The 25,761-nt window shown below is 53.4% G+C and overlaps 1 protein-coding gene across 1 annotated transcript in view; it reads left to right on the forward strand.

Moving 5' to 3' along the window:
- Window positions 1-25,761, forward strand: part of LOC144675765 (transcription factor 12-like) — a gene marked incomplete at its 3' end in the record, with an annotated part of 66,282 nt that overhangs the window by 37,130 nt on the left and 3,391 nt on the right. Inside the window, exons 6-8 of the mRNA XM_078536363.1 lie at window positions 17,534-17,612; window positions 23,637-23,710; window positions 25,475-25,546. Of these exons, the coding sequence (XP_078392489.1) occupies window positions 17,534-17,612; window positions 23,637-23,710; window positions 25,475-25,546 (225 nt within the window). The remainder of the gene's footprint in view (window positions 1-17,533; window positions 17,613-23,636; window positions 23,711-25,474; window positions 25,547-25,761) is intronic.

The raw sequence follows: 25,761 nt of genomic DNA on the forward strand, positions 1-25,761 counted from the left end.
ATAACGAATCGTTTGAAAAAGATGGTGACTGTTGTTATACATAGGCAGGCACAGCCATTCCGTACCAGTAACGTCCCAGAATGAAAGGCTGGCACTTACACTGAGCCTTTCATGGCCTCAGGACATCCTAAAGCACTTTGCAGGAAACGAGAAAGGCAATTTGCACACAGCAAGATCCCACGACCAGCTGTGTGATAACGACCACAATCGTCTGTTTCGGTGATGTTAGTGGAGGGAAAAACGTTGGCCAGGACGCCGCTGAGAGCTCTGGAAACTATAATATTTTTAAAATTGTTCTCGGGATCTGGGCGTCGCTGGCTGGGCCCAGCATTTATTGCCCGTAACTAATTGCCCCTTGAGAAGGTGGTGGTGGAGCCGACGCCTTGAACCGCTGCAGTCCCTGTGGTGTAGGTGCACCCACTGTGCTGTTAGGGAGGGAGCCCCCATGATATTGACCCAGCGACAGTGAAGGAACGGCCGATATATTTCCAAGTCAGGATGGTGAGTGGCTCGGAGGGGAACTTGCAGGTGATGGTGTTCCCCATGTGTCTGCTGCCCTTGTCCTTCTAGGTGGTAGAGGTCGTGGGTTTGGGCGGTGCTGTCGAAGGAGCCTTGGCGAGTTGCTGCAGTGCATCTTGTAGATGGGTACACACACTGCTGCCGCTGTGCGTCGGTGGTGGAGGGAGTGAATGTTGAAGGCGGTGGGTGGAGTGCTGACCATGCGGGCTGCCTTAGCCTGGATCGTGTCGAGCTTCTCAACTGCTGTTGCAGCTGAACCCATGCCAACAAGTCTTACTATGTCTTACTGATTCTCCCATGGTTAGTGCTCTGGCTCCTTCTCTCTTGTGTCCTGGGATCTCTAAGCTATGGATCTCCCCATCTCCCTCAGACCTCCCTTTCTCATACTCCTTAAGCCTTATAAAATCCTAGCTGGAGGTCACCAAAACCTCCACTTGAATAATGGTGAAAAAAGAGAGGCATTGCCAAAGCTTTTCATCTTGTACTCATCAGGACAAAGGCAAGAATGCCAAATCCTCAAAGAATCACAACAACTTATACCACAGGAGAAAAGGGTATTGATTTGTTGGCACGTCCATTCTGATTGGCCGAGGCGTAAGCCTGGAGAAAGCAGGCTCCCCAAGCCTCTAGGTAATTTACAAAAAGGCGCATGGCTTGAACATATTCCTCTTCTTCTTGCAGAGGATGCATGTCACTTCCAGTAGGGTAAATGAACCACGTTACGAGCATGACTGATCATCTTAAATTGGTTGTTAGTGTAGCTATTAGCGCACTCGGGATTGTTCAGTGAGTGCTGCCCAATTGCAGAATCACGTCTAACAGTAGACGTTTTGTGTTGGGTGTTACAAGCGGGGGCTGGCTGAGTATGGTCTGAATACTGTACCTATCATAAACAGCCGGAGGAACGTGTTGTTTGATTCGACCAGCCAATCCCTGGCGGATGTACAACCTACGGCCCTGGCATAGCACTGAGTGCTGAAATTCATGCACAGCGTTGCTCAATTGCGTGGCAGACAGAGCATCTTTTTGGACTGACAGCAGCATCCACTTGCTTGATGTGGTGTCTTGCATTGTGGGCCTTGGGACCTTTTAGCTCTCCGAACTGACAGAGAACTTGATTGCAAACCCTTGTTGGCCTTGAATTGAGGTGTTTTTAAATGAAAGCAAAATAGTCTTTCGGTAGAGCAGAACTCGAGTATTGCTGAAAAAAGACACACTACCAAAGCTTTTCAGCTTGCACTTATCGGGATAGCTCGCAAGAAATTACCAACAGTAGTGGGGGAACAACAATTTATACCGCATGAGAGGAGAGTGCTGATTGGAAGGCAGTTGAACTCTGATTGGTGGAGGCATTGCCTTGGAGAATGCAGCAGGGAACAGTGAACCGACCATCTTTGGTCAGATTCAAACCACAGGGGTCGGCTCTGGTCAAGGCATTGCCCTGGTGAATGAACCAGGGGATGCTCGTTCCCTAAGCTTTAGTTTAGTTGAAAAAGGGCGCAAAGTGTGGACACGTTCCTTCTGGCCTGCAAAGCACGGGGCCCTGTGTGTGATTACACGTGGCTTCTAGCATGTGTAAGTGACTGTTCCAGCACTGTGAACCAGACTGACCATCTTCAGTTGGTTTTCGGTGCGGAATCCTATCTAATGCTGGACACAATGTTTTCAGTCTTGCAAGCACGGACTGATTGGGTACGGTCAAGCACTTTGCCGGTTGGCGAACAGCCAAAAGGGACGTGCTGTTGGATGCGATCCGCCAATTGTTGGGACGTGCATACCTGGCATCACACCGGCACTGCAATCCATATATCACCTTGCCCGTTTGTGTGATCTGACCGGCACAACATATTTTTGGCTTGACGGGCAGCATCCTGTTAGTGGAGAATACCACTCGTCTAATGTTTCAGAGGACCGCTCTTCCCCGACTCAAAATGTTAACTGTTTCCCCCTCCACGCAGGTTGCCAGACCTGCTGAGTATTTCCAGCATCTATGTTAAGTTTTTAAAATGACCTGGTCTTGGCCTCTTAACCCGCACCCTGGGCGACTGTCTTGCAGCGCGGGTCCAACTCTGGGTGATCAACTCCCGCAGAGAAATCTTTTAAAAATTGTATTTATTCGTTCATGGGACACTGGCATCACTGGCTGGCCCATCCCTAATTGCCCATCTCTAAGTGCCCATTGGAGGGGGAAGTTCTCCCTGATGTTCTGAGGCCAATATTTATCCCCCAATCAACAGCACTTAAAAAAAACCAGATGATCTGGGTCATTATCGCATTGCCGTTGGTGGGATCTTGCTGTGCGCAAATTGGCTGCCACGTTTCCTACATCGCAGCAGAGACCACATTTCAAAAAATAAAAGTCCTTCATTGGCTGTAAGGCGCTTTGAGGTGCCTGGTGGTTGTGAAAGGCGCTATATAAATGCGAGTGTTTCTCTCTGCGTATGAATATTGCTCTCTCTCTCTCTCTCTCTCTCTGAGTGTAACCATGCCTCCCGTTCAGCACTTGCCCCGTTTCCTGGCGGTGCCCACTGTTTTGTTTAGTGGACGCTGGGTGTGAGTTGTCGATCTGGAGCGAGTCTATCCGCGCTGCTGGGCGGGTTGGTCTGCCGAGGATCTCGCGAGCGAGGAGCTGAGGGACCTGGGGGCTGGGTGGGGTGCAGGGGAAGGAACGCTGAGGCTCTTGTGAAGCCGGGAGGGGGGGATCGTATTTCAAGGCTGTTCAGCAGGCGCAACATCTGACACCGGCATCACAGCTAAGGAATTCAGGCCTGCGGGCTATGTGCTAATTAAAGGGACAGGCCCACGCAAACACACACTTACTTTGGCCAATTTCCTTGCCCCCCCCCGCCAACAACCGGTTCTTTAGGCATTTTCCCCTGTTGGGACCCAGTTGCGTGACTGCTGGTCAACACTGCCTCCACACCACCCCAACCCCCTCCACTGCCTCTACCTGGATAATAACATTGTGTCAGCACACTGCCGTGTGCAAAAGTTGTGAGACTGATCCCCGCTCCAGTAACTTAGGCACTTGGGTTCCTTCGTGGGTCCAAATCCTGGAGCTCTCTCCCTGGCAGCACCGTGGGTGTACCTCAGCCGTTCAAGAAGGCGGCTCACCGCCACCTCCTCAAGGGGCAACCAGGGGTGGGCAATAGATGCCAGCCTAGCCAGCACCCTGTGAACGAATGAATGAGCAAAGACCTAGGCTGACACTCCCAGTGCCAGTATTGATGGAGTGCTGCACTGTCGGAGGTGCTGTCTTTCTGACAGAACATTGAAGCGTCTGCCCTCTCGGGTGCGCGTAAATGATGCCGAGGCTGCTATTTCAAAGGAGATTGGAGAGGCGGGGGTGGTGTTGGTGGTGGGGGAGGTGATAGTTGGGAGTTCTTCCTAGCCAATATTTACCCCTGAACCAACATAATTTAATAAGAAAGCAGATGACCTGATTATCTCATTAGTGGGAGCTTGCCATGCGCAAATTGGCTGCCGGGTTTCCTGATTACAAACAGTGACCGGGCCTCAAAAAAAAATCAACTTAATTGGCTGCGAAACACTTTTGAAAGAGAAAGAAATTGAACATAAAGGTAGGGAGGTTATGCCTCAGTTGTACAGGGCCCTGGTGAGACCACATCTGGACAGTACCGGTCTCCTTATTTAAGGAAGGATGTAAATGACCTAAAAGCAGTTCGGAGAAGGTTTACCAGACTAATACCTGGAAAGGGAGGGTTGTCTTATGAGGAAAGGTTGAACAGGCAGGGCTTGTATCCGCTGGAGTTTAGAAGAGTAAGAGGTGACTTGATTGAAACATGCAAGATCCTGAGGGGGTCTTGACAGGGTGGATGTGGAGAGGAGGTTTCCTCTTGTGGGAGAATCTAGAACTAGGGGGTCACTGTTTAAAGATAAGGAGTCACCCATTTAAGACAGAGATGAGGAGTGAGGAGAAATTTTTTCTCTCAGAGGATCGTGAGTCTTTGGCACCCTCTTCCTCAAAAGAGACTTTGAATATTTTTAAGGCAGAGCTAGGTAGATTCTGGATAAACAAGGGGGTGGAAGGTTATGGGGTGGGGCGTAGGTGGGTGCTAACAATCAGATCTGCCATGATCTTATTGAGCGGCGGAGCAGGCTCGAGGGACCGAGTGGCCTCACTCCTGCTCCTAATCGTACGCTCGTATGACTTGCAATTCCTTTAGCACCCTGAGGATGTCTCGAAACGCTTTACTGCCGGTTGGGAGTCAAACCGTGTTGCTGTGGACCTGGAGTCACACGTAGGCCAGACCAAGTAAGGACGGCAGATTTCCCTCAGCGGACACCAAGTGAACCGGATGGGCTTTTGACGACAAGCCACCGCAGTCACGTCGGAAACTGCGGCATGTCCCGAGGTGAAAGGTGCTACAGAAGCGCAAGTCGGTTTGTTCACGGACAGAGTCCCCTCCCTCTTGGCCCGGAGGTGGCGAGGCCAATTGTGAGGCCTCGCTTGCCTGGTCTGCGGTGAAACTTCGGCCCTTCTTCTTAGGCCTTGGCTCCCTGCTCGTGTGGAGGAGATATCAGTGATGCATGTATAGATTGGTGCGATTGGATTATAACTCTTTCCCCACCTCGGTTACCTTGCAAGCCGACACATCGGACGATTCACTTGAGTTCGCCAGATAACTATTTTCCCCTCATTGTATAAACAGGGGGCTCTCTATTTTATGTGCCCCCCTGCCGGGTGTGTTTTGGGCAAGGGGGTTGCCCACCCCACCACCCAGCCAACCACCGAACCCACTCCCACAATATGGGGGGGGGGGTGGGGGGAGAGGCACATAAATCGACAACCCGCCCGCCATATTTAAATGAATAATTAAGGGTCAATTAGGCTTGTTACCAAGCCAATTGACTCCGATAATACACTGCCCACGCCATAAAATGGTTGGCATGGACAGGAGTGGACAGCCGATTTTTTTACAATATTCGTCAAAAGGGCAGGAAGTAAGGGAGGGGGTTCGATCTTCAGGGGCTGCCCTTTGCCAATCGGGGAGTGGGGGGTCGGGTAACCTTAAACACCCCAAACCCCCCCCCCCCCCCCCCCCCCCCCCCCGCACTCCCCTCCCTGACTTGCTCAAACCCTCCATGCCCCGGACTTAACCTGCTCCGTGGATCCATGGGCCTCCTGCTTTCTCGTCGCAGTACCGGCAGCAGCCACTGGCGCGCTCTTGGCGCTGCTGGGACTGACGGAGCTGCCGGTCAATCCCCGGTGAGGGGGCAGGTGAGGGGGGCAGAAGTCCCACTTGGCTCTCGTTTGGCCCATCTCGCGGCGCATTATGGGTGGGTGTGGAGCCTGTCGGATCCGTGCCAAATTTGCTCCCGGGGCCCAGGGTTTCGTTGGTGCTCATAGGGTGCGGAAGCCTACTGGTCATGTTACTGGGCTAATAACCCAGAGACCCAGGCTAATAACCTGGAGACCTGGGTTCAAATCCCACCACAGCAGCTAAGGGAATTCAAGTTCAGTTAGTTAATTAAAATCCAGAATAAAATAACCAGCCGCTGTAATGGTGACCATGAAACCATCATCGATTGTCATAAAAAACCCCATCTGGTTCACTAATGCCCCCTTTAGGGAGGGGAAATCTGCCGTCCTTACCCGGCCTGGCCTACACGTGACTCCAGACCCACAGCCATGTGGTTGGCTCTTAACTGCCCTCATGGTCTAGCAAGCCCCTCACTTCTCAAGAAGGTGGCTCGCCACTGCCTCCTCAAGGGGTAATTAGGGTGGGCGGTAAATGCTGGTCGTGTCAGTGGTGCCCACGTCCCGTGAACGAATAAAAGAACATGTGACCTGTTCCATGCTGAGTGGGCAGGGGGCCGGGTTAGGTTCCTGATCTTGCCTTAAAAGGTGCCTCCCTTCCCACTCTCCAGGCTTATATCCTCCCTTCGGCTGAAGGATGTTGTCTCATCCTCTGCTCTACGGTTCCGTAAGTCGCTCCTCGCTCTCTGGAACCTGCCTCGTGAGGCCATTTTGTGTGCAAGTTCGGACAGCTCGGAGTCAAATTCTGAAGGAAGGCTTGCATTTGCAGAGCCCTTTCCACGACCACCAGATGCCTCGAAGTGGTCGACAGCCAATGAGGTAGCTGTTGATGTGCGGTCGCCAGTGTTAATCTAGGAAGCGCGGTGGTCAGTTTGTGCACAGCAAGAACCCACAAACAGCAGTGTGGGTAATGACCCAGGTCATCTGCTGTTTAGTCACGTTGGGTTGAGGGATAAAGATTGGCCATAGGCCACCAGGGACAGCTCCCCACCCCTGCTCTTCTTTCAAAATAGTGGGACCTTGCTGTGCATAATGCCATGTTTCCCTACCTTACAACTGCGGCTACCCTTTAGAAAAGTACTTCTTTGGCTGTAAGGTGCTTTGGGATGCCTGATGGTCACACAGGGCGCTAGAGAAATGAAAGCTCTCTCTGAAGTGGCAGGACCGCGCTCTCTCTGGATCAGGTGGATGAGCGACTCTCATTTTGTACAAGTCCCTGTCTTTCTCTTTCTCTCTGAATGTTTGTTTGTCTGCCGTTGGTTCTGTCCCCTCCTGTCCTCCCACACGCTGCCTCATGCCGTCTCTGTGTCTGTCTTTAGCCGCTTCTGAATCGGGGCGCTTGCAGACTCCTCGTCCATCTGTCTTCTGAAGGACAGGGTGGGAGACGCTGAAAGATGTGGTGAGGTTGGAAGTCCTGAGCAAGGAGGCCCAGCCTGGCTTAGAATTAAAATTAGACCATTTAGGGTCTGGGATTCACTTCTTCACTCAAAGGGGAGCGGAAATCTGGAACACTGACTCCCAGAAAAAAAACTATCTGGGGTTAACTTGAAAAGGACAACTGAAACTTGAAAATGTCAATTGAAAACAATTGAAATTTGAAAGAATTGAAAATTGAAAAAATTAAAAATTTAAAAGCTGAAAAATTTTGAAGAAAAATTGGAAAGAATTGAAAATTGAAAAAATTGAAAATTAAAAAAGTTGAAAAACTTTGAAAAACATTTGAAATAATTGAAAATTGAAAAAAATTGCAAGTTGAAAATGTCAACTTAAAATAGGAAAAGGTGTTGAGGCTGGGGGCGTTAAATTGAAAATGACAGTCGAAAATTGAAAATGTCGATTGGAAACGTTGAAAAAATATTGAAAATGGAAAAAATTGAAACATTTTGAAAAAAAATTGAAAATGTCCATTGAAAATTGAAAAAGCTGTTGAGGCTGGTCGGGCCTAGGGGTAGGGGCGGTCAATTGAAAATATCTCCCTGTCAAAAATCTGAAATTAAGCCAGTCTGTTCACAACCTTGGTGAAACATTTGACTCCGAGATGTGCTTCAAACCTCGTATTCCTATCATCTCCAAGATCACCTAGCTCCATCTCCGTAACATCGAGTCACCCCTATCTCAGCTCTTCGGCTGCTGAAACCCTCATCCAAGCCTTCGTTACCTCTAGTCTCAACTATTCCAACACACCTCTGGCTGGTCTCCCACATCCGTAAACTTAGGATCATCCAAAACTCTGCTGCCCATGTCTTAACCTTGCACCAATTCTTGTTCCCCAATCACCCCTGTGCTCACCGTCAAGCAACATTTGGTTTTCAAAATTCCCATCCTTGTTTTCAAATCCCTCCACGCCCCCCTCCCTACCTCTGTAATCTCCTCCAGCTCCACATCCCTCCAAAATATCTGCGCTCCTCAAATTCTGGTCCCTTGCGTCTTCAGTTGTCTGGGCCCTAAGTTCTGAAATTCCCTCCTTAAACCTCCCTCTCTCTCCTCCTTTAAGACACTCCTTAAAACCTACCTCTTTGATCAAGCTTTTAGTCGCCTGACCTAATATGTCCTTTTTTTATTCTTTCATGGGACGTGGGCATCGCAGGCTTGCCTGGCATTTACTGCCGATCCCTAGTTGCCCTCGAGAAGGCGGTGAACTGCTGCAGTCCGTGCGGTGTAGCTATGCCCACAGGAGGACTTTGCAGGATCTACAGGGCTGTTGTCACTTCTGGTGCCGGGTGGTCCGTCTGATTCCATTCCTTTTAGCGGATTGATACAACTGAGTGGCTGGCTCTGCCGCTTCAGAGTGCAGTTCTGGTCACCTAACTACAGGAAGGATATCAGTAAGATTGAGAGAGTGCAGAGAAGATTCACTAGGATGTTGCCGGGTCTTTGGGAGTTGAGTTACAGGGAAAGATTAAACAGGTTAGGACTTTATTCCTTGGAGCGTAGAAGAATGAGGGGAAATTTGATAGAAGTTTACAAAATTATGAGGGGTACAGACAGAGTAAATGCGAGTAGGCTCTTTCCACTTAGATTAGGAGAGATAAACACGAGAGGACATGGCTTTAGGGTGAAAGGGGAAAGGTTTAGGGGGAACATTAGGGGGAACTTCTTCACTCTGAGAGTGTGGAACGAGCTACCATCTGACGTGGTAAATGCGGGCTCACTTTTAAGTTTTAAGAATAAATTGGATAGATACATGGATGGGAGAGTACTGGAGGGTTATGGACTGGGAGCAGGTCAATGGGACTAGCGGAATAATAGTTCGGCACAGACTAGAAGGGCCGAATGGCCTGTTTTCTGTGCTGTAGTGTTCTATGGTTCTATGGCAGTTAAGAGTCAACCACATGGGTCTGGAGTCACACGTAGGCCAGACCAGGTAAGGATGGCAGATTTCCTTCCCTCAATGGGGCGTTAGTGAACCAGATGGGGTTTTTTTTACAACAATTGGCAATGGTTTCACGGTCGTTGTTAGACTTTCAATTGAACTCAAATTTCACCATCTGCCGTGGTTGGGATTCAAACCCAGGCCCCCAGAGCATTACCCTGGGTCCTCTGGATTGCTAGTCCAGCGACAATACCACTACGCCACCGCTAACGGGCTCGAGGGGGGGCTGAATGGTCGACCCCCCTGCTCCTGTGTGTTGCTTGAGATGAAGTGGGCAGGTTCGCTTGGCTGGAAGGGCAAGGGTTAATGAACACAAGGCCCTTCTGCTGTTCTGTTGAAAGGGTCTGCCTGTCTGGAGCAGCTAATGAGTGCTATTTATCCATTAAGAGAAGGAGGTCTGGTTTGGAATCAAGACGAGAGTTAAAAGCGTGGGGGGAGGGGTGGGGTGTGTGGGTGGAGACAGATTGCTTCTCCTGGTGAACAGCGTACCAAGCAGCCCCCTCAGAAGTGACCCCTCTGCGTATCCATTCGTGAGATTTGCGATATTTCGACCTGGTAATTCTGTGGAAAGCTCCCGCGGGTGGGTTTCACGTTACACCAACGGCTTGTGAAAAGCCCGAAAGGAGTTCTCTGGCGTTCCCACCGATGTGAAATTTGCACCGTTTAGATTCGGGGAGGGGAGGGGAGGAGCAGAACCAGGTGGAGGCCCCTGCACAGCACCTGCGGTCGTGGGGAAGGGCGGAGTACAAGCGATTTCCAAAACCTGTGGCCGCTCGGCCTCTTGGCCCTCTTGGCTGCTGAGTCTTGTCGCTCTGCATTTGGGTCGTGCTCCTCAGCACAAAATCATCGCCTCTGGTCCTCCAAAAATGCTTTAGAGCCAATGGTGCACTGCTGATCTGATTTGTAAAACGCAGAGCGTAGCAGTCAATTTGCACGCAGCAAGTTCCCACCATCGGCAGGGTGATAACAGCCAGGTTGTTTGTTTGGCTGAGGGATAAATGTTGGTCACAGGACACCACCTTTCATTCCATCAGTGGGCATGGGATATTTCCCATTCGTCTGCAGGTGGGGGCCTCAGTTTAACGTCTCATTCGAAAAACATCACCTCCAACTGTGCGGCACTCCCTCAGTACAGATCCTCCGACAGTGCAGTGCTCCCTCAGTACTGACTCTCCAACAGTACAGGACTCCCTTAGTGCTGACCTTCTGACAGTACAGCACTCCCTCAGTACTGACCCTACCACAGTGCAACACTCCCTTAGTACTGACCCTCTGACAGTGCAGCACTCCCTCAGTACTGACCCTCCAACAGTGCAGCACTCCCTCAGTACTGACCCTCCGACAGTGCAACATTCCCTTAGTACTGACCCTCTGACAGTACAGCACTCCCTCACTACTGACCCAGACAGTACAGCACTCCCTCAGTACTGACCCTCCAACAGCGCAGCTCTCCTTCGGTGCTGACCCTCCCACAGTGCAGCACTCCTGTCAGTACAGACCCTCCCACAGTGCAGCACTCCCTCAATACTGGCACCAAGAGCGTTGGCCTGGGTTTAAATGCTCAAGGAGCGGTGCTGGGACCCACAACCTTTGCTCGAGCAGAGAGCGTGCTGTCCACTGATGGGAATGTGGAATTTGAAACAGAAACAGATCAGCCATGATCTTATTGAATGGCGCAGCAGGCTTGAGGGGCTGAATGGCCTACCCCTGCTCATGTATTCGTATGAGCCGTGGCTGGTGTTGGGGAGGGCATTGTGGAAGCAGCTTTTGCGCAGCTCTTTATTTTATATTCATTTTCAGGATGTGGGCCAGCATTTATTGACCATCCCTAATTGCCCCCTTGAGAAGGTGGTGGGTGAGCCGCCTTCTTGAGCCGCCGCAGTCCGTGTGGTGTAGGTACACCCACCGTGCTGTTAGGGAGGGAGTTCCAGGATTTTGACCCGGCGACAGCGAAAGAACGGCCGATATATTTCCAAGTCAGGATGGTGCGTGGCTCGGAGGGGACCTTCCGGGTGGTGGTGTTCCCCATGTGTCTGCCGCCCTTGTCCTTCTAGATGGTAGAGGTCGCGGGTTTGGAAGGTGCTGTCGAAGGAGCCTTGGTGAGTTGCTGCTGTAGGGCTAGTAACACAGGTGAAAAAGTAACATAAACAAGGAAGCAGAAAGGGCCCAAATCGCTCGAACAATCTCTGGCAGCTCTCTGTTTGTGGAGATGTTTACAAAGTGGTGCAGCCCATCCGTTTAATGAGGCTGCTGATCTGCACTTGCCTCGATGGTGGTGGCCAGGCCTCCCTAGTCACAAAGGGGCCGATGTTAGGCTGCGGCTCTTTACAGCACTGAAGTTTTGTCCTTTTCCAACTTGCAAGCCAGGAATTCCAATGTGACGTAGTGAGTGATTTGCTTATGTTACTCAGTTTCCTGCTCTTCTACTCCTGAAGCCACATAGATCCTGACAGGGATGGGGGGTCGAGTCCATTGGCACTTTTGCCTCGCAAAGTTGTCTTCGCACTTGAGCCTATACGTGACTGTAGGTGGGTCGCTTAGCACTTCCCGACTCCCTGGTGTGCAGCCTCGCTTGACAGAAGCATGTGCCAGAGAGTTGGGGCCGTGACGTTGTAGGCATGGCTCCATGGGTTAGACTCTTACCCCCAACTCCCGCACCCGCAACCCCCCCCCCTCTCCCACTTCACACCGCCACCCCCACCACCTGGCCTCCCGCTCCCGAATCAGAGGTTTGTGGGCTTCAGAGACTGGCGCCCATAACCCAGGCTGACACAGCCAGTGTCAGTGCTGTGGAAGTGCCGCACTGTCGGAGGGTCAGTACTGAGGGAGCGCCGCACTGTCGGAGGGTCAGTACTGAGGGAGTGCCGCACTGTCGGAGGGTCAGTACTGAGGGAGTGCCGCACTGTCGGAGGGTCAGTGCTGAGGGAGTGCCGCACTGTCGGAGGGTCAGTACTGAGGGAGTGCCGCACTGTCGGAGGGTCAGTACTGAGGGAGTGCCGCACTGTCAGAGGGTCAGTACTGAGGAAGCGCCGCACTGTCGGAGGGTCAGTACTGAGGGAGCGCTGCACTGTCAGAGGGTCAGTACTGAGGGAGTGTCGCACTGTCGGAGGGTCAGTACTGAGGGAGTGCCGCACTGTCGGATGGTTTTCCCCATGTGTCTGCTGCCCCTTGTCCTTCGGGATGGTAGGGGTTGCGGGTTTAGGGAGGCGCCGCTTTTAAACCTACGGTTTTTTGAAAGCAATAGGTGTGCCTTCCAACGGCATCTTTCGCGATCTCAGGACGTCCAAGAGCCCTTCAAGGCCAATTAAACTACCTTTGAAGTGTGGCCACTGTCACGTAGGAAATGTGGCGGCCAATACGCGCACAGCAAGATCCCGCAAACAGCCATGGCCTCGATCGTGTGTACTTTTGTTTTAGCCAGTTTGGCCGAGGGGTTAAACCCCCACCCCCCACCCCACCCCAAGACACCGTCGCACCCAACAGCCCCCTCCTCACTTCCAATAGTGGCCGTGCGATCTCTCACGGGGAAGATGGGGCCCTCGGTCTAACGTCCCAGCCAAAAGACGGCACCTCCGACAGTGCAGCACTCCTTCAGTGCTAGCTCAAGTCCCTGGAGTAATGCATCCAGTGGTACGTGTTCATGCTCCTCCACTCGGTGCAGTGTGGATATGTTGTGGCTGAAGTGATGAAGCGCGGAAGGAGCTGATCTCGGCTGGAGTGGGGGAGGCTGGTGGTACCATAAGACCATAAGACATAGGAGCAGAAATTAGGCCATTCGGCCCATCGAGTCTGCTCCGCCATTCAATCATGGCTGATAAGTTTCTCAACCCCATTCTCCCGCCTTCTCCCCGTAACCTTTGATCCCCTTACCAATCAAGAACCTATCTATCTTGGTCTTCAATACACTCAATGACCTGGCCTCCACAGCCTTCTGTGGCAATGAATTCCATAGATTCACCACTCTCTGGCTAAAGAAGTTTCTCCTCATCTCTGTTCTAAAAGGTCTTCCCTTTACTCTGAGGCTGTGCCCTCGGGTCCTGGTCTCTCCTACTAATGGAAACATCTTCCCCACGTCCACTCTATCCAGGCCTTTCAGTATTCTGTAAGTTTCAATCAGATCCCCCCCTCATCCTTCTAAACTCCATCGACTATAGACCCAGAGTCCTCAAACGTTCCTCATATGTTCAGCCTTTCATTCCTGGGATCGTTCTCGTGAACCTCCTCTGGACCCTCTCCAGGGCCAGAACATCCTTCCTGAGATACAGGGCCCAAAATTGCTCACAATATTCTAAATGGGGTACAATTGGGGGTGGCGGGGATGTCCTGGTTGAGAAAGCCAACGTGGGTCTCTGTCCGGCCTGGTCACAGGATTTTTACACTGCCGAAGAAGGCCCTTCTGCCCGAGACGTGTCTGCACCAGCTCTCCGAGTGAGCGATGCCACTCGGCATGAAGGGCATGCGCCGGGTGAGGGCAGCAGAGCGTCTGGCTGCGATTGCGCCCCCCCACCACCTTCGTTGTCGAACAGCCTGCGTGCCGGTCACGGTAGAACAGCTGGGTGCCGCTCGCCTGCCCGCCGGGATCAAGCGAGAGGAACGGCCGGTGGATGGGAGACACTGCAGGGGTTCCCCCCGGGGGCGGCTGGTGTGGCAAAGCGGGGAGAGAGGCCGCTTGGCGGAGAGATGAGAGGGCAAAGAGCGTGAAAACGCCAGGAAGTATTCAGCAGCGCCTGGTTCTCTCTTGGCCTTTTTATTGTAGCTCTGCCAGCTTTTGAAAACTTGCCATTGTTTACATTGCAAAGGGGATGGAGTATAAAAGTAGGGAGGTCTTGCTACAAACGTACAGGGCATTGACAAGATCACAACTAGGTTATTAGTACAGTTTTGGCCTCTTTACTTAAGCAGGGACACACTAGCGTTGGAGGCAGTTCAGAGAAGGTTCACTCAGCCGATTCCTGGGGGTGAAGGGGGTCTTGTTTTACGAGGAAAGGCTGAGGCAGGTTGGAGTTTAGGAGGATGAGATGCGATCTTACACGAAACACCGTAAGATCCTGAAGGGGGCTCGACAGGGTTGGATGCTGAGAGGATGCCCCCCCCCCCACTTCGTTTGGGGGGTGGGGGGGGATCTAGAACGAGGGGGCACAGTTGAAAAATAAAGGGGGTCTCCCATTTAAGATGGAAATGAGGAGGAATTTTGTGTTCTCTCGGGCTGGGGGGTCGTTGGTCTGTGGAATTCTCTTCCCCCCCCAGAGAGCGGCGGAGGCTGCAGGTCATCGAATATATTCGAGGCTGAGTTAGAAAGATTTTTGATTGACGAGGGAATCGAGGGGGCAGACAGGCGAGTAGAGTAAGGCCACCATCAGACTGGCCATTATCTTGTGGAATAGTGGAGCAGGCTCCAGGGGCCAAATGGCCTCCTCCCGTCCCAATGTTCTTCTGTTTGTGTCCCTTCACCCTTCGCGCACCCACCACCCTCGTCCGGGGGGTGGGGGGCAGAGCAGCGCAGGCTAATCGGGTCGCGGCTCCGAGGGAGACTCGCGGACAGACCGACGCTGAGGGAAGCTGTGCTGACCAGCCGCTGCTGCCTCCCAAGTGGAGCCGGCATTGGAGGGGGGGGTGGGGGGCGTTGAGAAAAGCCTTCAGATCGACCGCTGGAGGGGGAGCGGTGGGAGGTCCGGGCCAGCGAGGAAGCGCTCGCTTCGAAACGATGCCCGCGGCTGGAATGGCCGGACCCTGTCCGATTGACCCAGTCGATAGGCCGGACGGAGACATGCTCACCGACGGGGGGAGGTGGGGGTGGCCAGGTCAGCATCTGTCACGGTGAAATATGGACTTTCCCAACCTCCCCCACCACCGCCCCCCCCCACCGACGCCCACCCCCACGTCCAGCTAGAAGGAGATGCGCGTGTCTCACCCCGCCAACATTTTCAGCTCTGCTGAGCTGTGAAGCGATGGGCTCAGTTCCAGCCCAGCAGTCGATGCCAAGAAGTGCCAGGGCCAATTCTCCGAGACACTGATCAGGGTATAATCAGTGGCGCCTTCAGGGCTGGGCTTCTCACAGGGTCCCGACACTGCATTAATATGCGACTGCTTCAGCCTGGTCGCCTTAACCCTTCGAGAGCCAGGGGCGGCAGTCCCGAAGCGACAGTGACGGGCAGCGCCAGAGCTCCAACAGGTTGAGAGGGTGGGGGGGGAGTGGGGGGGTGGGTGGGTGGGGTAGCGGGGGAGGGATATCCGTGTTAAAATTTCAATCCTTTATTACCTCCGCTTCGAGAATATCCTCGCTCCTGGCTTAAGAGCAGACGCACAAGGTTGTGGGGGACAACAATAACGGGACTGTGTTCTCGGTGTGGACTTTTTTGGGTGCCCCCTGCACAGGGACAGGAGGAGGCCATTCAGCCCCTCAGGCCTGTTCCGCCATTCAATTAGATCACGTCATGGATGATCGGTATCTTAACTCCATCTACCCGTCTTAGTTCCCTAATCCTTAATTCCCTAACCCAACAAAAATCTATCCATCTCAGTTTTCACGTTTTCAATTAACTAACACTCACCCCCCCACCCCCCACCACCCCTCCCCCGGACATACGCAAGCCTCAACAGCTTTTTTGGGGGAGAAGGTTCTAGATTTCCACTCCCTGTTGTGTGAAGAATTACTTCCTGAAACCTTAATAAAACCTCCCAGCCCCCTACCCCATCCTCACAAATCTGTAACCTCCTCCAGCCCCTACACCCCTCCCTATCTCTGTAACCTCCTCCAACCACTACACCCCTCCCTATCTCTGTAACCTACTCCAGCCCCTACACCCCTCCCTATCTCGGTAACCTCCTCCAGCCCCTACACCCCTCCCTATCTCTGTAATCTCCTCCAGCCCCTACACCCCTCCCGATCTCTGTAACCTCCTCCAGCCCCTACACCCCTCCCTATCTCTGTAACCACCTCCAGCCCCTACACCCCTCCCTATCTCTGTAACCTCCTCCAGCCCCTACACCCCTCCCTATCTCTGTAACCTCCTCCAGCCCCTACACCCCTCCCTATCTCTGTAACCTCCTCCAGCCCCTACACCCCTCCCTATCTCTGTAACCTCCTTCAGCCTCTACTCCCCTCCCCATATCTCTAACCTCCTCCACCCCTACAACCCTCCGAGATCTCTGCGCTCCTCCAATTCTGGCCTCTTGCGCATACTCTAATTTCCATCACTCCTCCATTGGCGGCTGTGCTTTCAGCTACCTGGGGCCTTAAACTCTGGAATTCCCTTCCTAAACTCTCCATCTCTCTCTCTCTCTCTCTGTCTCTCTCTCCTCCTTTAAGACGCTCCTTAAAACCGACCTCTTTGGCCAAGCTTTTGGTCACCTGTCCCTCATATCTCCTCATGTGGCTCGGGGTCAAATTTTCTTTAATAACCCTCCTGTGTAGTGCCTCAGGGTGTTTGACTACATCAAGTGTGCTATATAATTGTAGGCTGCTGTTGTTTTTGTTCAAGTCTCACTGCACGATTTGAGCTCCTAAATCTCGGCTGAAACTCCAGGTCAGTAAACCGTGCGAGTGCCGCACTGTCAGAGGTGCTGTTCTGTGGATGTAGAACTGAGGCGCTGTCGGCATGTTCCAGCGAGCCGATCGACTTGAGAGAAAGCGCAGGGCGCGGTGGTCAATGTCCCTTCCTCGACGCACGCCCACAAACGCAGATTAATTGGCCATTCACCTCACTGCTATCTGTGGGATCTTGCTTTGCTCGAAATGGCAGAGAGGTCAGTGCCTGTGGGGGGGGCATTGATTTAAAGCGATGGGTTAGAAGCATTAGAGGGGAGAGGAGGGAAAGGTTTTTCACCCAGAGGGTTGTAGGGCTCTGCCTGTAAGGGTAACAGAGGCAGAAACCCTCAGCTCATTTTAAAGGTGACGAGATAGGCACCTGAAGTCTCATCGCCTCCAGGGCTATGGACCAAGTGTTGGAAAACGGGAATAGGCTCGTTTTACGGCTGGTGCAGACACGATGGGCGGAGTGGCCTCCTCCTGCACCTTAATTTTTGGCGGCATTTTCTAAATACCTGAAAGGGAGGAATGTGCCGGGATGTGGCGGGGAGGGCGGAGTGAGTGCCAGTTCATGAATTGCTTCTTAGGAGAGCCAGCACAGAGACCGATGGGCTGAATGGCCGCCTTCTGTGCTGTAAGGATTCTTAAGTTGCCATATTTGCCGGTGTAGCAGCCGCTGCACTTTAGAAGCAATTCGTTGCTTTGCGAAGGACTTCGGAGGAATGGCTGATAACGCAATAGATAAATGTAAACCTCTCTCTCTCTCTCTCAGTGACTAATATTGCGCCTGGATCCCACACTTACTGATTGATGTTCTTATCTCTTTAAGCAGATTTACTCGCCTGACCACACCAACAACAGCTACACATCGAACCCGCCCACGCCTGTGGGCTCACCACCATCTCTGACAGGTAAGGGAGGAATTCTAAAGGCTGCAGTCTCTTGGCTTGTGGACCGTATTCCCCCCGCCAACCCCCAAGGGAAATAAGCAAGACACGGCCGTCCATCTTGTTTTCTCCAGCACCCTCATTCCCCCCCTTGCTTTCCCTGGAGGGGTCGACTGGGGTACAGTTTCTCCAGCATCTCCACCTCCCCGCGCGTAGACCATCTGCAAGGGTGAGCCTACCCTGGGCGCTGTTTCACTGTGGGGGAGGGAAGGGGGGTGGGGGTGCGGAGTCTGGAGCTATGGATCGTGATGGTGGAGGCTCCAACTTTCTTTCCATCACACGGCTGACCAGGAATCTCTCCCGCTCTTGCCGCCCGCCAGTGGCGTGTGTTGGAAGGATTCGCAGGTTGAGGTCGCGTTGTGGACGCGCCTTCCTTGGCCACCAGGTGCTGAAGTGGGACTTGAACCCAGAGCTTCCGGCTCAGAGGCAGGGACGCCACCCGCTGCGCCACAAGACTTCCTCACCAAGTTTTCATTCCCAGCCAGGGAAAATTGCTCCCGTTCTATAGCAACGCTTAAGGTGGTCACTCACACGTGCCGTGGTGAGGCTTGTATGGAGTGGGCATCCCACGTACCTGATCCTTAGTGACAAAAAACAAGGGCACTTTGCCCATGGAACTGCAACCCTCTAGTACTCTAACTCTCTCATCCCCATAATACCACTACATTCCCATTGGGGCTCCTTCCTTTACTGTCTCCTGACTCACCCATCAAACGTGATCCTTGGGATGGTGGTCCTGCTCCAGAGACATGAGCACGTAATCCAGGTTGACGCTGGTGTTGCACCTTCGGAGGTGCTCGTCTTTCAGATGAGACATTAAAACCGTGGCTCCCGTCCGCACAATCATTCGAACCAGGAGCAGGAGCAGGCCACTCGGCCCCTCGAGCCTGCTCCACCACTGAGCACAAGATTGTGGCTGACTCGATTGTGACCTCAACTCCACATTCCTGCACTTTCCACTCCTCTCGAGTGAATGTTAAAGATCCCACGGCCGCTGTTTTGAAGAAGAGCTGGGGGCGGCGGGGTGGGGGTGAAAGGGAGAGTTCTCCCCCGTGTCCTGGGGGTCAGTATTCATGTCCCAACCAAAGTCTCTGAGATAGATCATTTGGCCGTTCATCTCATTGGCTGAGGGAGCTTGCCGAGCTCCAATTGGCTGTTGCGTCTCCCAGTGACAACACTTCATTGTCCCGTGGCACTTTGCAGCCAATCTGAGGTGTGAAAGGTGCTATAGAAATGAAAGTTCTTTCTGGCCCACTTTAGTACATGGTCAATGATTCTTTGACGGGATGTGGGCAAGTCCAGCATTTGTTGCCCATCCCAAATTGCCCCCTTGAACTGAGTGGTCTTGCTCGTCCATTTCAGAGGGGCAGTTAAGAGTCAACCACATGGCTGTGTGTGTGTGTGTGTGTGTGTGTGGAGTCACATGTCGGCCAGACCAGGTAAGGATGGCAGATTTCCTTCCCTAAAGGGGATATTAGCGGCGAACCAGATGGGGTTTATTTTTTTAAACAACAATCGATGTTTTTTGAATGGTTACTATTACTGAGACTAGCTTTCAATTCAGTGAATAATCGAACTTCAATTCTATCTATCACGGTGGGATTTGAACCCATGTCACCAGAGCGTGAGCCAGGGCCTTTGGATTACTAGTCGAGTGACATCACCACTGCTCCACCACCTCCCCTATGTGCCCAACGAAGTGTAGATCGGGACTTGAGCTTCTTGACTGATGCCTCACAACCAGTGGAGGAGCTGGTTTTCGGTTGTTACAAATGAGCCAATTTATTGGGAATTTTATCGGTGCGTAGAGGGCGTGAGCCTGTCAGTTTTTCTGGGAAGCCAGAAATTCTACCTCAAAGCCCAACTCTAACCGGAGTGTACCAGAGACGAGGGGTGGTTGGACGGGGTGGGGGTGAAGTGGGGGGACAGGGGTGGGATGGGGTGGGGTTCCTCAGTGGTTTCTGCGGCTTCCGACTGGTATGGTCTGGTCGCGTCAATTTGCATTTCAGGGAGACTGTACGTGGTGGATCGCTACCCATGCGGATGAGCGAGAGCGAAGTTAGTGTAGCGCAGAGGAGACAGAAAGTTTCACTTCTGCTATCACGAAACAAAGTTATGAAAATAGAATTCAACTTTCAAAAAGGTGCATGTCTGAAGAACGTTCTCTCGTTCTCATCCCTCATCCCGACCACCCGCCCCTCCCACCAAGAGTGGCACTGAGAAAAGTAGGAAGACTTCATTTAAAGAGCACCTTACACAGTTCTGAAGGGCTTCACAAGCAGTGCAGCACTTTGTTGGATCACTAAGGTGATGTGGGTAAAGGTGGCAGCCCACTTGCGCGCACAGCAAGCTCCCACAAACAGCAACACGGTAATGACCAGGTTATCCAGTTGAGCGATGGGGATGGTCGCGGCTCCCGGGAGAGTGATCCTGCTTGCTATAAATCCCTGGTTAACATCTCACGGTATCCTTGCTTCTTGGGGGTTTGTGTGCGATACCATTGAGGGAGTATTTACTGTGTATCTCAAGCGGCTCTGAAGGCGCTAGGAGTCACCCATGTAGCTCAGGAGGAGGAGAGCCTTGGCTCAATGCTACTTTTCCTACTTCCAGGCCAGAATGTTGTGGGTTTGAGCCTCGCTCCAGGCAGCCCTGAGGAGCAGAGGCGAGAGAGTTTAAGTCTCTGAGTACTATGTTTGCATCGACTGCGTTCAATGAGACAGGAACCCCTGTTGCTTCCCTTCTCTCATGCTCACTGACCGACGTTGTCTCCTAGTCTGGCAACACTCCTATTTTAAAATTCTCATGTTAAATCCCCTCTACATGCCCCCTACACCCCTCCCTATCTCTGTAACCTCCTCCAGCCCCCTACAGCCCTCCCTATCTCTGTAACCTCCTCCAGCCCCCTACACCCCTCCCTATCTCTGTAACCTCCTCCAGCCCCTATACCCCTCCCTATCTCTGTAACCTCCTCCAGCCCCTACACCCCTCCCTATCTCTGTAACCTCCTCCAGCCCCTACACCCCTCCCTATCTCTGTAACCTCCTCCATCCCCTACACTCCTCCCTATCTCTGTAACCTCCTCCAGCCCCTACACCCCTCCCTATCTCTGTAACCTCCTCCAGCCCCTACACCCCTCCCTATCTCGGTAACCTCCTCCAGCCCCTACACCCCTTCTTATCCCTGTAACCTCCTCCAGCCCCTACACCCCCTCCCTATCTCTGTAACCTCCTCCAGCCCCTAGACCCCTCCCTTTCTCTGTAACCTCCTCCCGCCCCTACACCCCTCCCTATCTCTGTAACCTCCTCCAGCCCCTACACCCCTCCCTATCTCTGTAACCTCCTCCAGCCCCTACAACCCTCCCTATCTCTGTAACCTCCTCCAGCCCCTACAAACCTCCGAGATCTCTGCGCTCCTCCAATTCCGGCCTCTTGCGCATCCCCCAATTTCCATCGCTCCACCATTGGCGGCCGTGCCTTCAGCTGCCTGGGGGAGCCCTGAGCTCTGGAATTCCCTCCCTAAACCTCTCCACCCCTCTCTCTCTCTCTCCCCTTCTTTAAGAGGTTCCTTGAAAACCGACCTCTTTGACCGAGCTTTTGGTCACCTGTCCCTGATATCTCCTTATGCGCCTCGGGGATCAAAAATTCTGCCCCGATAACGTTCCTGCGAAGCACCCTTGGTGTGGGGTGGGGTGGGGGGTGGGGGATACATTAAAATGTTAAAGGCGCCGAATAAATTGTTTTGCTTTCTCGACACGAAAAGAGACAAGAGTTTCCCTCTAAACCCGAGGTGGGTGGTGCTGGAAGAAAAGCAGCAAATTGGAAGGCGCGAGGGAGTGAACCCGCACCTGTCAATGCGCAGATATTCCGGGGCAGGTGCGCAAAGTTTTCACGGAGCTGGAATTCCCCCGTGCTGCCCTCGGTCTGCTGGGATTTCCCATTAATCCTGCTATTAAGCGGGTATTCTAGACACTGATTGAATGAAGTTTTCTGACAAACAGGTTATTTGCTCGACGGGAATTGTCTGTAATCACTTGTGCCCCTGCTGCAGTCCCCGAGGGAGGGACTATAGAGAGAGCAGCTGCTCCGTTCACTCAAGCCTAGCTTTGTTGAATGCCAGCGAGGGGCCTCGTTTCTTTCTTTGTTGTCCTGGGGCTGACAAGACTGCTCCCATTAACCGAGCTGGAGGAGACTTGCTGTGATGGGACTTTTAATTTTTTTTTTAAAAAAGAAAAGACACGGGTGGGGGAGGGAACACGAAAAAGTCTATCGTGGGTTGGGGCAACTCCGTCTGACCTACAGTGAATCACTGTAAAAATATTCCTTTTGTTTCTTTGGAAACAAAATTTAAGGATACCAGAATGGTGATTTCACTCTCGTTCTGGTAGCCTGTCCGAGAGTAACCTCCCGAAACTGTCCAAGTCCTGTGCTCTAAACACTTTCAGGCTCGTTTCTTAACGGCAGTTTTCAGCGGTTCATCTGGGAGGACAACGTCTCCGACAGTGCGGCGCTCCCTCAGTACTGACCCTCCGACAGTGCGGCGCTCCCTCAGTACTGACCCTCCGACAGTGCGGCGCTCCCTCAGTACTGACCCTCCGACAGTGCGGCGCTCCCTCAGTACTGACCCTCCGACAGTGCGGCGCTCCCTCAGTACTGACCCTCCGACAGTGCGGCGCTCCCTCAGTACTGACCCTCCGACAGTGCGGCGCTCCCTCAGTACTGACCCTCCGACAGTGCGGCGCTCCCTCAGTACTGACCCTCCGACAGTGCGGCGCTCCCTCAGTACTGACTCTCCGACAGTGCGGCGCTCCCTCAGTACTGACCCTCCAAAAGTGCGGCACTCCCTCAGCACTGACTCTCCAACTGTGCAACACTCCCTCAGTACTGACTCTCCAACTGTGCAACACTCCCTCAGTACTGACTCTCCAACTGTGCAACACTCCCTCCGTACTGACTCTCCGACTGTGCAACACTCCCTCAGTACTGACCCTCCGACAGTGTGGTTCTCCCTCAGTACTGACCCTTTGACAGTGCGGCGCTCCCTCAGCACTGACCCTCCGACAGTGTGGTTCTCCCTCAGTACTAACCCTTTGACAGTGCAGCACTCCCTCAGCACTGACCCTCCGACAGTGTGGTTCTCCCTCAGTACTGACCCTCCGACGGTGCGGTGCTCCCTCAGTATTGACCCTCCGAAAGTGTGGTTCTCCCTCAGCACTGACCCTCCAACAGTGCAGCACTCCCTCAGTATTGACCCCCCGACAGTGTGGTTCTCTCTCAGTACTGAGCCTCTAACAGTGCGGCGCTCCCTCAGCACTGACCCTTTGACAGTGCAGCGCTCCCTCAGTACTGACCCTCTGTCAGTGCAGCACTCCCTCAGTACAGGCCCTCCAAAAGTGGCCATAAAAGATTTCATGACCGCCATTTCAATGAAGAAAAGGGGAGTTATCCCCCAGTGCCCTGTGGCTAATATTTATCCCTCACCCAATGTCACAAAAAACTGATGACCTGTGTCATCGACACGGGGCTGTTTGTGGGAGCTTGCTGTGCACAAATTGGCGTTTGCCATACGACAGCGGTCACCACAATTCAAAAAGTGCTTCGTTGGCTGAGAAGTGCTTTTGACGGCCTGAGGCGGTGACGGGCGCTAGAGAAGTGCAAGTCCTTTCCGCGTTATCTCTCTCCGCGTGTGATCCTCTCTTGGTGGAATGCCCTTCCGACGCTCGCTGTTTGGAATCGCATGTTACGAACGGCCACTTTGAAGAGGGAGCTGGCGGTGAGGAGGTGGTGGTTTCTGCTCCAGTGGGACTACACCTTAGACAGAAATGGGGATAGAATGTGGCTGGGGCGGGGCAAAGGGTGGGGGAAAGGTTGCAGTCCCAAGGAGCAACATGTTATTAACGTGAAGCAAAATTGCAAACTAGACGGCCCTTGGCCCACACGTAGTTACCAGAAACCCAATGAAGTATATTTTAATTTTTATGTCTCCCTGCAGGCTCCACTCAGTGGTCCAGGCCTGGAGGGCAGAACTCTGCTTCTCCCAACTATGAGAGTACCCTGCACTCACTGGTAAGCTTTACTGAAACGTTGTAGGGGGGGTGGGTGGGTCTCTGCCGTTGGAACTCAGTCACAAGTTGGGCAGGGGAGGGCAGGCATGAAGGTGGGGCCAAGGTCACAGTCAGGTCGGCCGTGATCTAATGGACCGGCGGGGCAGGCTCGAGGGGCTGAATGGCCTACTCCTGCTCCTATTTCTTACGCACGATGCCAGGTCGTCAGCGCTCGCCGAGCGGTGATGTGGCAGATGGCCTGGGCTGGCAGAGAGAACCTCCGCCCTAGGATCAGGAGGTTTGAGGGGGGATGTAAAACCCCCGCCCGTTGAAGTTGGCTGTTGAGAGACCCTCACTCCGGTGCGAACAGGGAACTCTCCCGGGACCTCAGCCGGCAGCTCCCCCTCCACCGCGCCCCCCAACCTCCCTGAGCGAGGGCGCCGGAAAGCAGGGCAGGCCGGCCGTTTAACTCGTTTGGCGCTTGTGGGACCGTCCGCCGGGGGGTAGGCCTCAGGCTCTGCCCGCGTGACGAGCGGGGATGGCACTCCAGTGTCTTGGGAGTGACTTGTGGCACAGGATTTCTCTTCCTTCCTTCCTGTCTCTTGCCCGTTTCAGCAAGTGGTTCCTTGCGCCCCGTGGAAAACCCTGGAAAGAATGTGCCCTTTTCGAAGGGAGGTGGTGAGAGAGTAACCCCCCCCCCAAGAGAAGCGAGGTTTGGAGTAATGGCGGCATGCGAGCGGATGGCCGCTGTCATCGATTGGGAATAAGCTTCAGCCCCCCACCCACCCTAGTCTCCATTTGGAGAAGAGGCCGATTTGCCGTCGGAAAATTGGACGGGGAGGCGGGCGCACAGCCCTTCACGCTTCCGGCCCAAGGAGGGTCAGTCCTGGCCGAGGAAGCGGTCAGCAGGAGAGGGGTGAGACGGAGGAACAGGCACTAGATGACTGACCGTCGACGGGTGGTATGGTGGCTCAGGGAGGTAGGCCGGGATTCTCAGGCGAATTTGGAGGGCGGCCGGCTTTTTCACGGCTCTCCGGATTTTCCCCGTCCCGCCGGTTCCGGAGCCGGAAAATCCCGCCCGGCAGCCTACAAGCGAGCCTGGCACACCGGAATAAGCCAGCCGACCCCGTACCCCCCCGGCATCGCCGTCGGTGTGGGTGCCCCTCTGGGTTAGGCAAGCGATCCGCGCCGACCAGCGTTCCCAGTCCTAGCCCACGGTCCGGCCACTTCCTCCCGAAGAAGGGCGGTGTTTCGCTCAGTGGCCCGCAAATGCCGCCCCTTCTCCCCACTCCACCCCCCACCCCCACCGCCACGGGCAAGCAGCGTGGCCGCCCCTCGCCAGCCAGGCTTGGACATGAGGGGGGGGATGGGGGGGTTTGTTGGCAGCGGAATGCTCGATCTGTCATGTCCAGCTGCCCTGGCGAGAGTTCACCGCCTGGGGTACAAACCGGATTGGAGATCGGACCGGGCTCTCCCTCCCCCTCCCCCAACCCCGGTCCCTACGCCGCGATCGGCAACGTCGGGAACCCCACCCCCCCCCCCAACGCCGAACCTTGAACCCGTCGGCCAACCACCGCTTAATGTCCGGTTCACCACCCTCCCACCATCTCCCCTCTCCCACTCCCCCACCCCGATGAGCTTGCAATCAATCGCCTGGTCCACCCGTGAGACTTTTTTGAGACTTTATAACCTATTTCTCGCATTTGGTCGTTCTATGCTTGCTATATTTGCTTTGCATGGCTTCTATTTTTCTAACAGACTTTCCCCGACTTTTTAAATCTTATAGAAAAACCCAGCAGAGCGGCAGCTTAAGGAGCACTTACATGACGCAATCTCTGTGTTAATGGATGTGTGTGAGGTAGTAATGCTTTCTATTAACATTTTTTTAATTCTGATTTTTATCTCTCTCCGCATCTAACTTTAGTGGTTATCGCTGCCAAGTTCCCCCCCCACCCCCACTCCGTTTGACAAAGAGCTGTAAACTTTATCAGTTTGGGCCTTGCCAAGGCTTTTCTTTTAACTCCACGACTTCTTATCTACACCTCCAGTTGGCTTAATTGTTTTGTATGAATT

Source organism: Cetorhinus maximus, unplaced genomic scaffold (genome assembly GCF_964194155.1).
Source record: "Cetorhinus maximus unplaced genomic scaffold, sCetMax3.hap1.1 HAP1_SCAFFOLD_1147, whole genome shotgun sequence".
NCBI classification, from domain to species: domain Eukaryota; kingdom Metazoa; phylum Chordata; class Chondrichthyes; order Lamniformes; family Cetorhinidae; genus Cetorhinus; species Cetorhinus maximus.